The sequence below is a fragment of the Melozone crissalis genome, unplaced genomic scaffold (assembly GCF_028551555.1).
Source record: "Melozone crissalis strain CALT ecotype California unplaced genomic scaffold, PUWL_Pcris_2 ptg000079l_1, whole genome shotgun sequence".
NCBI lineage: Eukaryota > Metazoa > Chordata > Aves > Passeriformes > Passerellidae > Melozone > Melozone crissalis.
In genome coordinates, this window is record NW_026535856.1 from 5602794 (window position 1) to 5618227 (window position 15434).

At 55.8% G+C, this 15434-nt stretch overlaps 1 gene segment (V, D, J or C); it reads right to left on the reverse strand.

Moving 5' to 3' along the window:
* Positions 1–3977: 3977 nt before the first annotated feature.
* LOC128946350 (immunoglobulin heavy variable 3-23-like) lies at positions 3978–5143 on the reverse strand (the record flags this gene model as incomplete). The annotated part of the segment is given in 2 exon segments: positions 3978–3991; positions 4858–5143. Coding segments are annotated over 2 exon segments (300 nt in total), but the record flags the coding sequence as incomplete, so codon positions are not given.
* Positions 5144–15434: the final 10291 nt, after the last annotated feature.

Genomic DNA, 15434 nt, shown 5'->3' on the forward strand with positions numbered 1-15434 from the left:
TGGTGGGGGGGCGTTTTTATCGGTCCCTACGGGGGTCCGCCGATTCGGCCGCGTTCCGTGCCTCCTCCGCGAGCCCCCGCCAGAACGTCCACGGGTGTTCCCCCCCCTCCGATGGTGAATCCGCTCGCTGAGGGAGGTCTGGCATTGGCGCCTCCGCGCGCCCGCCCGGGTCAGGCCCCTCCGCGGTTTGTGTCGCCGCGCCCACCCCCAACTGCGGCACGGCTAATAAACAAGTTCGCGCGGCTATCCAGGTTTCTTGCTCTTGTCGAGCCTTTTGCAGAGCCTGGACAACCCTGCCCCACGATTTTAGGGCATTCCCTGAGCCCGAGGACATGGTGTCCTCCGCCAGGGCTTTTGTACAATTATCCCACACGTCCGAATGTAGGACGTCCACGGGGCTTTCAATAGCCCCAAGCTTAATCAGTCTTGGCAATGCGAGAGATAAATCCCTAAATTTACATTCTATATCCCATTGTGCATGCATCTCTGTTACGACCTTCGCAATGGTTTCCATGGTCCACGCTGGTCCGGAGGCGTCCCTCCCGCTGTGGTCAGACCTGCTGCCAGCAGCCGCTGATCTCTGGCCAGGAGAACTCCCGAACCCCGGGGGCTGCAGCAGTCCCGGGTTCGGCACCAGTTTGTTGCCTTCTGGAGCAAGGCAGGCGACCTGGTTCAGACGAAGAGCACGGCGGCCCAGTCACCAGGGCCACTCGGGCCAATGACACACGCAGACATCAATGTGATGGACGGTCAAAAGGCGTTTATTATCTCATCTCTTGGGTTTTTATAGTCTAAGGGGTCTCTACGTCAGCATGGGTCTGTCTTTACCATCTATGGTTAGTAAGAGGTGGACTATTACTGGGTAGGGGATGGAAAGTTACTGGAATTTGGTTAAGGGGGGCTACCTTCCTATGTTAGTTTCTTATCTACGGGAAGCAGATGGTCTTATCTAAGGGGATCAGAGGGTCCTGGCTTTCCGTGACATCGCGAGATCTTCCGCAGCGCCTTTCCCTGTCTACCACACCAATGTATGCTTATCAATAGGACAAGAGTTATCAATGGGTAAGGTAACCAATTTATCTGCACGTTCATTCCCTTCTCCTAAACCTTCAGACCATTTATGACTCCCAATATGAATCACAGAATACGCTGCACTTCTCTCTCGTAAAGCTTTCCTTAATTGTACCAATAACTCATACAATCGTTTATTATTCACTTCCTTAATTGCTGCTTCCTCTATTCGTCTGACTATTCCTGCGACATACATAGAATCTGTGACCACATTTAAAGGCTCCTGTAAGTTAGACACTGCCCATACTACTGCTAACAATTCCAAGGTTTGTAAGCTATCTGCAGGGTCTGCTGTAAGGAGTTGATGCTTCCATTGTCCTTTTTCTTGCCAGGTGACAGCAGCACGCCTTGATTTCTTTCCTGCATCTGTTAAAGCTGTAATACCTCCTGTATCCAATAATCCATAAAGGGTTATGCTTTGATGCCCATGGGTAATCTCCACTTTTTGTTTTGGTCTATTTTGTAAATCCACAGTCAAAAGTGTAACACCAGTAGAGCCAAAACCCTTTTCATCCCGCGTTTGTCCAGTAAATGATGGTATACCAGATGTCATTTGTGATAGTGGTATTAATTGTGCAATGCCTTGTCCTTTTGTTATTCTAAGAGGAGGATAAAGGGTGTAAACCATAATTTGTATTTCCCCTGTATAATCCTCATCGATAACACCCGGCAATAGAAATAATCCCAGCATAGTTATTGAAGAACGTCCTAATAACAATGCTCCACATTTTTATCCATTTAATATAAGAGGACCCTTTACTCCAGTTGGTATCCTCTCAGGCCTGTTCGTCATTAGTGTGACGTCTACTGCTGCTGATAAATCCAAACCGAGGCTCTCTGCTGTTGCTGTTGCAGACAGGAGGTGACAGCGATGTTACGGCAGCAGCTGATGTCTCCGATGTCACGGCGGCTACTTGTGTCTGGGCGCGTATGTCCCTCATTGCCGCATCGGTAACACTTGATGAATGGTCTCGAGCTCTGCGTGTCCGCCAGTGAGCCGCTTCGGAGAGGAGCAAGAGCAGCTAACACCTGATTCTGAACAGCTAACACCTGATTTTGAGTAGACTCTGCTTGCTTTTGTAACCCTAATCCTAATTCCTTTAAAGTTTCTGCTATAAATGCCTGTGAAGCTGTTGGCATTAATGCCATTCGCTCTAAACCTTCCTCAATAGTCCAATTTGCCCCTAAAGTAGCTAACACTCTTGCATTTGCCTAACAGGTTCACGTTTTACTCCAAACTGACTAACCGTAGAACGTAATTGAGCTAACATCTTCCAATCTAAGGGATTATATTCCGCTATATTATGCGTAAGGTTCCCCTGTGCATCATACTGTGGTGTGTATGTGACCGGACATGCAAGATTAGAAGCTACTTCCACCGCCTCGCCATCCCCCATTTGCATTACTTCTTTTGCCACAGCAGCCCAAGCTTCCCTTCTCTGTTTAGCCATCTCCCCCCACAGGTCACGGTGTGCCCCCGGGATAGGATCTGGCCCTTTAAGGGTGCTATGCTGCTGGCACTTCGGTACCGAGACCGAGTTCTCGCACGGGGAAGGCGGTGGAGCAGGAGCTGACTCGCACGGGGGAAGCGGCCCCCCCGCTGCTGGAGCTGACAGTGAAACCGATAACGACTCGCGCGGGGGAAGCGACCCCCCCGCTGGACTCGGCCCGCTCGGGGGAAGCGGCGGAGGCAAAGGTGGCGGCGGAGGCGAAGCTGGCTTGCTCCCACCCCCACCATCCGACCCGCCTGAAGCTGGCGGCGGAGGCAAAGCTGGCTTCCTCTTACCTCCACCATCCAACTCGCCCTCCCCCTCTGAAAGGAAGGGTGCAGATGGTTCCACTGTGTCTAAGGGAAAATTCTCCACACCATTTTGCTGGGGATCTTTAGGCATAAGTATCTGAGTTACAGAGGGTGCTAAGGGATCATCCTCACAACCATACCCTATATTCTTCTTATAAGCTTCTGTTGCCCTTTCTGCTGCCTTTCTCTCAGAGACCTGCTGCCAAATTTCTTTGCTGACTTATCATCATCTAACACTGTATCCCACAGGATATCCCCAAACTTTTTCCACTCTGCTATCTCATGAACTGTATGTGAATTAGCAAAAATTCCTTTAGAATGACCATAGGGTAATAACCCTGGTAATTCCTTTTTTAAATCTATCCCTTTTACTCCTCGTCTTTCTAAATATGAGGAGAAGGGATCATATGTCGCTTGCCTATCCATACCTATATATCAGCGCGCGCTGTTGCAGCTCTCCAGGCTCCTGCAACACATAGAGACTTGAGTCACCGTTGTGATCCTCAAGGGTGCTTTTAAAATCCGGCACCGTCCCGGCTGCAAGGACTCTCACCCAACTTCCTCGACCGTGGCGAATTTATAATCCAAGAGAGCGAACGTTCAGAGTGCTTGCCTGCATTCTCCACCATTTGTCGGAGGAAGGAGACCCAGACACCAGTTGGTTCATCCAAGTCCAATTTATTGATCGAATACGGCGGTTTAAATACAGTTCTTAATAAGCTTCATATATATTGCAAAAGTTGAGCTCAGGATTGGTTAGTTACATCTCAGCAACTACACCTACTTCTACATCCTTGTGCTTATTCTTCTGTTACATTCTGCAGATATTCAGGACTAATCTCACCTCCCTTTCCTCATGTTGCAGCAAGATCATCCGGCATTCTTGCCTGTCAGCAGTCACTGAATCAGAGACTGCTGACCACCCTCTTTCAGCTTAACCAGTGGCATTAAGTCAGTATGGCCTTTCTCAGCTAACCAACTCTTAATAAGATCCTCCACATGGGGATTAGAAACCTGATTGGCTGTGGGCCTGCAGTGGGTGTGGCCAGCTGGAAAAAGGGATGAGACCCACCTGGGAGGGTGACCAGGAGCAGGAGGAGAAGGACTAATTGTCACAACCTGGGGCCAATAGTTGGGATTTTGGTGTCAAGGGCTGAGCTTCGGCCTCATCCCCTTCTCCCCTTTGTCCCGCAGGGCTCCGGGCGGCCGTGACCCTGCTGGAGTACGGGGGGGACCTCCAGCCACCCGGGGGGTCCCTGCCCCTCCTCTGCCGAGGGTCCAGGTTCAGTTTCGGCAGCTCTGACCTGCTCTGGATCAGCCAGAGATCCGGGCAGAGCTTGGAACACATCGCAGGGATCAACAAGGATGGAGGCAGCAACTTTGCCCCATCAGTCAAGGGTCGGTTCATGATCTCCAGGGACAACAGGCAGAGCTCGGTGACACTGACCATGAACAACCTCAAGGATGAGGATTCCGGATCCTATTTCTGTGCCAAATTTGCTGGTGCTAGTAATTGGGGTGCTGCTCCCGTTTATCCTTCTGGCCTTTTCCCCGTTCCCCAGACCCTTCACCAATCCCCATCCCCTGACCCCATTCCTGTCTCTGTGTCCCAGCTCTGAGTTGGTTCTGCCCCAAATCTCAGCTCTTGGCTCCAACGCTCAACCAAGGTCCCCAAACCTGAGTGCAAATGGTCGAGATTTGGGGAAAATGGCCCAGATTTGGTATGTGTCTGTGATTCAGATCCACCACTGAAACTCTGGGCCAGAATGGGTCCAGTCTGGGGCAATGGTTGGGATTTGAGGGCCGAGAAAGAGCTCAGGGTGAAACCGGCCCTTATTTGAGGCTAGGAGATGAGATTCGGGGCCAGAGCAGGGCAGGGTTGGGACAAAGGGTCAGGACTGGAGGGAAGGGTTGGGGCACAGGGAAAGGGAGAAAACCATAAACAATATTTGCAGCACTCCAAGCAGCACCATAAACATCAGCACCCCTGGCGCAGAAATAGGATCCAGAATCGTCGTCCTCGAGGTTGTTCATGGTCAGCGTCACCGAGCTCTGCCCGTTGTCCCTGGAGATCCTGAACTGGCCCTTGAATGATGGCGTGTAGCCGGTGTCTCCACCATTGCCCCAGATCCCTGCGAGCCACTCCAGCCCCTGCCCGGGTCTCTGGCGGACCCAACACATGGCATTGCTGCCAAAACTGAAGCCAGACCCTCTGCAGGGGAGGCGCAGGGACCCCCCGGGGGGCTGGAGGTCCCCCCCACACTCCAGCATGGTCACGGCTGCCCGGCGGAGCCCTGCGGGACAAAGGGGAGATGGGCATGAGGTGATGCAAAAGTCAGGTGGAGGTGTCCAAATAATCAATGGGTGGATTGTGGCTAATTGCAGTGTTGAGGGCACTTTACAATACAGGAAATCTCTGTTTCAGATTGGGGGCCAGACAAAGGGAGTTTGGGGCAAAACACAGTGAAGGTTTCGGGATGGGGGAGCGGCCGTGACCCCGCTGGAGTCCGGGGGGGACCTCCAGCCCCCCGGGGGTTCCCTGACGTTGCTGTGCCGAGGGTCCGGGTTCAGTTTTGGTAGTTTTGCCCTACAATGGGTCCGACAGAGACCCGGAAAGGGGCTGGAATTCGTCGCCTACATCAGCAACACTGGTGGCGCCATCTACTATGCACCGTCAGTCCAGGGTCAGTTCAGAATCTCCAGGGACAATGGGCAGAACTCGGTGACACTGACCATGAACAACCTTATGGATGAGGATTCCGGATCCTATTTCTGTGCCAGAAGTTGGGATGGTTGTTGTGGTCCTGCTGCTGGTAAAGACATTGATTGTGATGATGTTGGTCGCGGTGGTTTCCCGGAGTCCTCAATTTTGAGTTCCCTCCTCTCCCAAAACCAGACCCTTCCCCCAAACCTCAGCCCTTGACCCTTTGTCCCAAATCTCCCCCATTTGCACCAACGGTCAGCCCTGACCCCAAACCCTCCCCTCCTCCTGCCTCAAAACTCAACCATTGGCCCCAAACCTTCACCCCTGGCCTCCAGTTCAGGCCTCGTCCAATCAGGGCCCGGGGAGCTGGGGGAGATTTGGGTGAAATGGGAAAAATTTGGATAAAGTCGAATGTTGGGGCAATGATGGTGGACACTGGGGGAGAAGGTCAAGAATGGGGTCAAGGGTTGGGATTTGGGGCAGGATTTGGGGATTTTGGGACATTTGGAGAGACAGGGATGGGGGTTTGTGGCCACCACCAGCATCGTCACCATGTCCAGAGCTCCCAGAGAGGATTCCAGCCCAGCCCCAAGGAGCAGCCCCAGACACTGAGGCCGCTGAGGGAGAAGTGAAGCCCCAGGTGGGAGCGAGGGAGGGAGGGAGGAGAAGACGCTGCAATTTTGGGGCTCCGCAGCCTCCCCCCACTTCCTCCCCGGCAGCTGCCGGGGCCCGGCTGGGGCGGGAAAGGAAACAGAAAGTTCCTGGTTTTGGTCACTGTGAACATCTGTGTTTGGCAGAGGGCAGCTCAGCCTCTGGGCGCTGTGGCAGAGGAGGTCCCAGGGTCCCAATTTGGGGCCAAAGCTCAGGATTTGGGTCAAGGGTTGAGCTTTGGCCTCATCCCCATCTCCCCTTTGTCCCGCAGGGCTCCGGGTGGCCGTGACCCTGCTGGGGTGCAAGGGGGACCCCCAGCCCCCCGGGGGGTCCCTGCGCCTCCTCTGCCGAGGGTCCGGGTTCAGTTTTGGAAGCTATGACATGTTCTGGGTGCGCCAGAGACCCGGGCAGGGGCTGGAGTGGCTCGCGAGTATCAGCTACAATGGTGGTTGGACCGGGTACGCGCCATCGTTCAAGGGTCGGTTCACGATCTCCAGGGACAACGGGCAGAGCTCAGTGATGCTGACCATGAACAACCTCAAGGACAAGAATTCCGGATCCTATTTCTGTGGCAGAAGTGTTGTTGGTAGTGCTGGTTGGAACGCTGCTGCAGGTATTGGTCACTCTCATGTTTTGCTGGCATTTGGCCATGTTCCTGTTCCCCGGTCCCTACCTATCTCCATTCTCTGGACCCTTCCCCAAAACCCCAAGCCTGGACCCCATTCCTGTCCCCATGTCCCAATCTTGGAGTGGTTAGGCCTGAAATCCGCTCTCTGCACATTGCCACAAAGTTTACTCTAACCTTAAGCCTTGTCTTGAAATATCCACTTTTATAACAAGGTTTTGGGGCACAAATTGGAGATTTGGGGTCAGGAGTTGTGGTTTGGGGTCAGGGGGTGAGAACTGGGGCCGAGGCAGAGCAAGGTTGGGATCGATGGTCAAGGGCTGGGTGTGGGCTGGGAGTTTGCGAGAAGGGTCTGGGGAACGGGGACAGGGGCGACACAGAGATTGGGATGGGGACAGCAAGGCCATCGTCAATACGATGGGCACTTTCAGACCAACCAGCACCAGCACTCTTGGCACAGAAATAGGTGGCAGAATCCTCGTCCTTGAGGTTGTTCATGGTCAGCGTCACCGAGCTCTGCCCGTTGTCCCTGGAGATCCTGAAACGGCCCTTGACCGATGGATTGTAGTAGGTGGTGCCACCAGTGTTGTAGATGCCTGCAACGAATTTCCAAACCCTGCCCGGGTCTCTGGCGGATCCAGAACATTCCATAACTCCAAAAATCGAACCGGACCCTCGGCAAAGCAACGTCAGGGACACCCCGGGTGTCTGGAGGTCCCCCCCGCATTCCAGCAGGGTCACGGTCGCCCGGAGCCCTGCGGGACAAAGGGGAGATGGGGATGAGGCCAAAGCTCAACATTGACCCAAATCCTGACTCTGGGCCCCAAATTGGGATCCTTGGAGTTCATCATCCTCCCAGCAGTGTTCTACCCCTTTGTCCAGATGGCCACGCCCACTTAAAAGCCCTAGACCAATCAGACTTTCAATTTCCATCATCACCCTTTTGTCCCGCAGGGCTCCGGGCGGCCGTGACCCTGCTGGAGTTCGGGGGTTACCTCCAGACCCCCGGGGGGTCCCTGCCCCTCCTCTCCTGAGGGTCCGGGTTCAGTTTTGGACGAACCAGTCTGATGTGGATCCGATAGCGGCCTGGGCAGGGCCTGGAATACATTGCAGGGATTGACTATGATGGAGACACAAGATACTCGCCATCGTTCAGGGGCCGAGTCAGCATCTCCAGGGACAATGGGCAGAGCTCGCTGACGCTGACCATGAACAACCTCAAGGTCGAGGATTCCGCCTCCTATTTCCGTGCCAAAACTCCTGAGAGTGGTAATGCTGTTGTTGCTGATCGTAGTGATGCTGCTGGTGCTGGTTATGGAGCATTTAGCCCCATCCCCTTTGTTGCGTCCCTAATTGTCCCCATACCCAAGACCCTCCCCCCAAATCCCAGCCCTCGTCCCCGCTCTCGGTGACTGAATTCGTGTCCCCAGCCCCGGGCCCAGCGCTGACCTTTGGGGCAGAGTTTGGGGGATGATCAACGGCCAAGGGTTGGGGTTTGGGGCCGGAGAGGGGAAAGGGAAATTGAGAAATTTCCGGATCCGGAATCCTCGTCCTGGAGGTTGTTCATGGTCAGCGTCAGCGAGCTCTGCCCATTGTCCCTGGAGATCGTGACCCGGCACTTACCCAATGGTGCATAGTGGGTTCTGGAAAGATCGTAGCTGATCTCTGCCACGAACTCCGGCCCCTGCCCAGGTCTCTGGCGGATCCAGTACTTGTTCACATTCCCGAAACTGAACGCGGACCCTCGGCAGAGGAGGCGCAGGGACCTCTCGGGGGGCTGGAGGTACCCCCTGTACTCCAGCAGGGTCACGGCCGCCCAGAGCCCTGCAGGACAAAGGGGAGATGATTAAAAATGAGAAATATGATTGGTCTAGATGGGGAAAAGGTGTGCGTGCTCCAGAAAAAAGGGGCAGCGCCCACCTGGGAGGGGCAGCAGGAGCAGCAGGGACTGGAGCCGGAGGGAGCTCAAGGCCAAGGCCGGGATGTGCTGGGGTTGGGTCCCAGGGGGGTTTTGGGGTTCTTAACGTGGTATTGCGTTTGAAATCAATGTGGAACCCTGAGGAGAAGGTGTCCAATAAATTAGTGAGATTGTTTAATTCCAGCTTTTGAGGAACCTCAGGATAACCAAAAAATCTGGTGGAGATTTGGGACCAGACCAGGGGAGTTATGAGTGAAATTGGTGAAGATTTGGAGATGGGCTCTGGGCAGCCGTGACCCTGCTGGAGTGCGGGGGGGACCTCCACTGACATTGCTGTGACGAGGGTGCGGGTTCGATTTCGGGAGTTTTGGGATGGGCTGGATGAACCAGAGACCCGGGCAGGGGCTGGAATTTGTCGCAAGGATCAGTGACAGTGGAGGTCACACCGAGTACGCGCCATCGGTCAAGGGCCGGGTGACGATCTCCAGGGACAACGGGCAGAGCTCAGTGACGCTGACCATGAACAACCTCAAGGACGACGATTCCGCCGTTTATTTCTGTGTCAAACCTCCTGGTGTTGGTGGTTCTGCTCCTGCTGATTATATTGACGGTGCTCGTGCTGTCCCCATCTCCTCGTGTCCCCCCCTGTCCCCGTTGCCCAGACCCTTCCCCCAAACCCCCAGCCCACACCCAGCCTTTGGCCATTGATCCCAACCTTGCTCTGCCTCCGCCCCAATTCTCACCCGCTGACCCCAAACCACAACTCCTGACCCCAAATCTCCTCTTTGTGCCCCAAAACTTGATTCTGAAATTGGATAATTCTGGTCATGGGTAAAGATTTCGGTCAACTTTGTGGTCGAGAGTGGAGAATTTGGGGCAGAGCCAGGACAGGGTTGGGAGATGGGGTCAGAAATGGAGTGAGGGCAGAGTTTGGGAGAAGGGTCTGGGGAACCGGGAGAGGGGGGGGCACAGCCACGGGGATGGGGTCAAAACAATCAGCAGCAGCACCCCAAGTATCATAAGCAGCTTTCCCGCAGAAATAGGATCCGGAACCCCCGTCCTTGAGGTTGTTCATGGTCAGCGTCACCGAGCTCTGCCCGTTGTCCCTGGAGATCCTGAACTGGCCCTGCACCGATGGCGCGTACCAGGCGTGGGCACCGCTAGCGTTGATCAGCGCTAGCCATTCCAGCACCTGCCCGGGCCTCTGGCAGGTCCAGGTGATGGAGTGAGCCCCGAAACTGAACCCGGACCCTCGGCAGAGGAGGCGCAGGGATCCCCCAGGGGGCTGGAGGTGCCCCCCGCACTCGAGCAGGGTCACGGCCGCCCGGAGCCCATCCCCAAACCATCCTGGTTATTACCAAACTCCTCTGGTTTGCTCCCAAATCTCTACCAGAGATCTCCTGTATAATAAGTTGCTTCAACTCATGCAATTGTCCCCTATCCACTTGTTAGTAATTGGAAACCTCCTCCTGATTCTTCTCCACTGATGGTGCAATTAAAAACTTATTAATGACCACCAAAATGCCCCGGGACCCCAACCCCAGCACAACGTGGCCACTGCCTCGAGTTCCCTGCAGCTCCTGGCCCTGCTGCTGCTGCTGCCCCTCCCAGGTGGGCCCCGCCCATTTTTCCAAAAGCGACACCCCTTTCCCCTTCTGGAGCAATCATATTTCTCATTTTTAATCATCTCCCCTTTGTCCCGCAGGGCTCCGGGCGGCCGTGACCCTGCTGGAGTACGGGGGGGACCTCCAGCCCCCCGGGGGGTCCCTGCACCTCCTCTGCTGATGGGCCGGGTTTCATTTCGGTGGTTCTGATCTACACTGGATCCGCCAGAGCCCCGGGCAGGGGCTGCAGTGGGTGGCCACCATCGACAGCCACGGTGGCACCAACTACGCGCCGTCACTGCGGGGCCGGGTCGCGATCTCCAGGGACAACGGGCAGAGCTCCATGTCCCTGACCGTCAACAACCTCAAGGACGAGGATTCCAGATCCTATTTCGGCGCCAAGGAGTCCAGCACTAACATTGCTGCTGGTGCCCTTGAATTCATTGACCCGTGCCCATCCCTGTGTCCCCACCTGTCCCCATTGTTCAGGTTCTTCCGTCCGACCCTTGACCCCATCCCTGACCCCCACCGACCCAAATCTGGCCCATTTTCCCAAATCTTGAGCATTTGAACCCAGGTTTGGGGACCTTGGCTGAGACTTGTAGCCAGGAGCTGAGATTTGGTGGCAAGAGCTGAGATTGGGGCAGAGCCAGCTCAGAGCTGGGACACAGGGACAGGAATGGGGTCAGGGGCTGGGGATTGGGGGAAGGGTCTGGGGAACGGGGACACGGGGGGACAAAGAGATGGGGATGGGGTCAAAAGGATAACCAGCAGAAGCCCAACTACCAGCACCAGCACATTTGGCACAGAAATAGGTGGCGGAATTCTCATCCTTGAGGTTGTTCATGGTCAGCGTCACCGAGCTCTGCGCGTTGTCCCTGGAGATCCTGACCCGGCCCTTGACCGAATCCGCGTAGCCAGTCCAACCAGCATTGTAAGTGATCCCAGCGACGTGCTCCAGCCCCTGCCCGGGTCTCTGTCGATACCAGCACATCCCAAAACTGCCGAAACTGAACCCGGACCCTCGGCAAAGAAGGCGCAGGGACCCCCCGGGGGGCTGGAGGTCCCCCCCTCACTCCAGCAGGGTCACGGCTGCCCGGAGCCCTGCGGGACAAAGGGGAGATGGGGATGAGGCCAAAGCTCAACATTGACCCAAATCCTGACTCTGGGCCCCAAATTGGGACCCTTGGAGTTCATCATCCTCCTCCCAGGTGGGTCCCGTCACTTTTTACAGCTGGCCACGCTCATTATAAAGCTTCTGCTCCAATCAGGTTACTCATCCCCATCTCCCCTTTGTCCCGCAGGGCTCCGGGCGGCCGTGACCCTGCAGGAGTGTGGGGGGAACCTCATGCCTCCCGGGTGGTCCCTGCGCCTCCTCTGCCGAGGGTCCGGGTTCAGTTTTGGGGGTTTTGAGATGGATTGGGTTTGACAGAGACCCGGGCAGGGACGGGAGTGGGTTGGAAGCATCAACAGTGGTGGCCGCACCTGGTACGCGCCATCGGTGCAGGGCCGGGTCACGATCTCCACGGACAACGGGCAGAGCTCAGTGACGCTGACCATGAACAACCTCAAGGACGAGGTTTCCCCACCTATTTCTGTGCCAAAACCACTGTTACTGGAAATATTGCTCGTGCTGATGCTTTTGACCCCGTCCCCTTAACCGATTCCCGCCCTGTCCCCGTTCCCCAGATCCTTCCCCAAATCCTAGACCCTGACCCCATTCCTGTCTCCGTGCCCCAACCCTGCCCTGACTCTGCCCCACATTCTCAGCTCCTGGCCCCACACGTCATCTCGGGGCCCACTCGGGGCCATTTTGGCTCCTGAGCTCTCCTTGGCCATTCTGACCCTGCCCTTGACCGATGGAATGTTCCAAGTGACTCCAACCTTGGACCCACCTGCTTCTCTCAGCATGGAGCCCTTGGCTCGAGATCAATTTGAAAAATTCAATTTCCCCAAAATTTCATGAGATTTTGGGTAAAAAACACGTTTTTTTCTCCATAGCTCCCAGAGAGGATTCCAGCCCAGTCCCAAGGAGCAGTCCCCCAGACACCAAGGCCGCTGAGGGAAAAGTAAAGCCCCAGGAGGGAAAAAGGGAGGGAGGGAGGAGAAGACGCCGCGATTTTGGGCCTCCGTAGCCTCCCCCTACTTCCTCCCCGGCAGCTGCGGGGGCCTGGCCGGGGCGGGAAAGGAAACAGAAAGTTCCTGGTTTTGGTCATTGTGAACATCTGTGTTTGGCAGAGGGCAGCTCAGCTTCGGGGCGCTGCGGCTGAGCGCCGGCTGCACAAAAAGCTTTGTGTGCAAAGGGGCCTGGAGCGATCCCCGTTCCACACTGGGACGGAGGGGAAGGGCCAGACTGGGGAGAAATGGGGAAAATTGGGGGTAAACCAAAAGCTGGGGCAGCAGGGCGGAGTTTGGGGGGAAAATGTTGAAGTTATAGGAGAAGTGCTGGGACTTTCGGGAAGGGTCTCTGGGATTGGAGACATTTGTTGACCATCACGGTCACTACCACAAGTCACGCCAAAGTCAGCGTCAATAGCATTGCCAGCATAACCATTGCAAAGTTTGACACAGAAATAAACGGCGGAACCCTCGTCCTTGAGGTTGTTCATGGTCAGTGTCACCGAGCTCTGTCCGTTGTCCCTCGAGATCCTGACCCGGCCCTCGACTGATGGCGCGTATCTGGGAGTGGTGCCATCACTGGTGACACTCGCCACAACTTCCAGCCCCTGCCCGGGTCTCTGGCGGATCCAGCCCATCCCAAAATCCCCGAAACTGGACCCGGACCCTCTGCAGAGGAGGCGCAGGGACCCCCCGGGGGGCTGGACATCCCCCCACACACTCCAGCAGTGTCACGGCCCCCCGGAGCCCTGCGGGACAAAGGGGAGATGGGGATGAGAAACCTGATTGGCTGTGGCCCCTAAGTGGGTGTGGCCAGCTGGAAAAAGGGATGAGACCTACATGGAAGGGTGACCAGGAGCAGGAGGAAAAGAACAAATTGTCACAACCTGGGGCCAATAGCTGGGACGTTGGGGTCAAGGGTTGAGCTTTGGCCATCCCCATCTCTGTTGGGATGGGCGGGAGAAATGCGGCACGCAATATGAGTGATCAGCAAATCTCAAATCTTTATTGGTAGGCACGCATCTTTATGTCGGTGTTAATGGGGCTCACGCATATTGCAAAGGCGAGTTCACTATTGGTCGGTTAATCATCAGCCAACTGCGCCTCCTTCTGCATTCTTGTGGATATTTTATTGAAACTTCTCTTCGTATTCCTGCCAAAGATGTTCTCCCCTTATCCTGCTGCTGGACCAAGGGCACAATGTCCTTGCCTGTCACTGGACACTGGCTGCTGGCACCTGTACTTGTCGCCTTCAAGCTTAACCAGCGGCATTATGTCGACGTGACCTTAACAGCCAACCAGCTGTCCACAAAGCTCTGCACATTTCTTCCCTTTGTCTCGCAGGGCTCCGGGTGGCCGTGACCCTGCTGGAGTGCGGGAGGGACCTCCAGCCTCCCGGGGGTCCCCGGGCCTCCTCTGCCGAGGGTCCGGGTTCAGTTTTGGCAGTGTTGGGATGCACTGGGTCCACCGGAGACCCGGGCAGGCGCTGGAATACATTGCGGGGTCAGCAGCAGTGGTGGCAGCACGGACTCCACGCCGTCGGTAAAGGGCCGGTTCAGGATCTCCAGGGACAACGGGCAGAACTCCGTGACGCTGACCATGAACAACCTCAAGGTCGAGGATTCCGAATCCTATTTCTGTGCCAGGGCTGCTGATGGTTATGGTGCTGCTGCTAATGGTGACGGTGTCCCGGATGGTCTCAAGCTCCTTCCTTTCATCTGACTCCGACCATTGAGTCCCCAGAGTTCTGCTTTTCATCCCAAACCTCACAATTGTCTCAGATCTTCATCCTTTGTCCCCATTTGCCCCAATGGATAGCACTGATCCCAAACCCTCCCCTGCTCCTGCACCAAATCTCAACCATTGGCCCCAAACCTGCACCCCTGACCTCCAGTTCAGGCCTCCTCCAATCAGGGCACAGGAAGCTGGGGGAGATTTGGGTGAAATGGGCAAAATTGGGAGAAAGTCGAAAGTTGGGGCAATCATGGTGAACACTAGGGGTGAAGGTCAAGAATGGGGTTAAGGGTTGGGATTTGGGGCAGGATTTGGGGATTTTGGGACATTTGGGGAGCCAGGGATGGGGGTTTTGGAGCCAGCACCAGCAACGTCACCACGTCCAGAGCTCCCAGAGAGGATTCCAGCCCAGCCCCAAGGAGCAGCCCCAGACACCGAGGCCGCTGAGGGAGAAGTGAAGCCCCAGGTGGGAGCGAGAGAGGGAGGGAGGGAGGAGAAGACGCTGTGATTTTGAGGCTCCCCAGCCTTCCCCCCACTTCCACGCTTGACTGAATCCGCATAGTAGATGTAGGAACCATCGCTGTGGATCCCTGCGAGCCACTCCAGCCCCTGCCGGGATCTCTGGCGAACCCAATCCATTCAAAAATTCAAATATTGAACCCGGACTCTCGGCAGAGGAGGCGCAGGGACCCCCCAGGGGGCTGGAGGTCCACCCCGCACTCTAGAAGGGTCACGGCCATCCGGAGCCCTGCGGGAAAAGAGGAAGATGGGGATGGGGCCAAAGCTCAACCCTTGATCCAAATCCTGACTATTGGCCTCAAGCTGGGACCCTTGGAGTTCATCATCCTCCTGACAGGTGTGTCGCAATCCTGTATCAAGCTTTCCCCTCCCAGTCTGTGGCCCTGGACCCATCAGGTTTCTCCTCCCCATCTCCCCTCTTTCCCGCAGGGCTCCGGGCGGCCGTGACCCTGCTGGAGTGCGGGGGGGACTTCCAGCCACCTGGGGGGTCCCTGTGCCTCCTCTGCCGAGGATCCGGCTTCGATTTTGGCAGTTTTGAAATGTACTGGGTCCATCAGAGACCCGGGCAGAGGCTGGAGTGGCTCGCAAGTATCAGCAGCGGTGATGGCACCATCTACTATGCGCCATCGGTCAAGGGCCGGTTCAGGATCTCCAGGGACAACGGGCAGAACTCGGTGATGCTGACCATG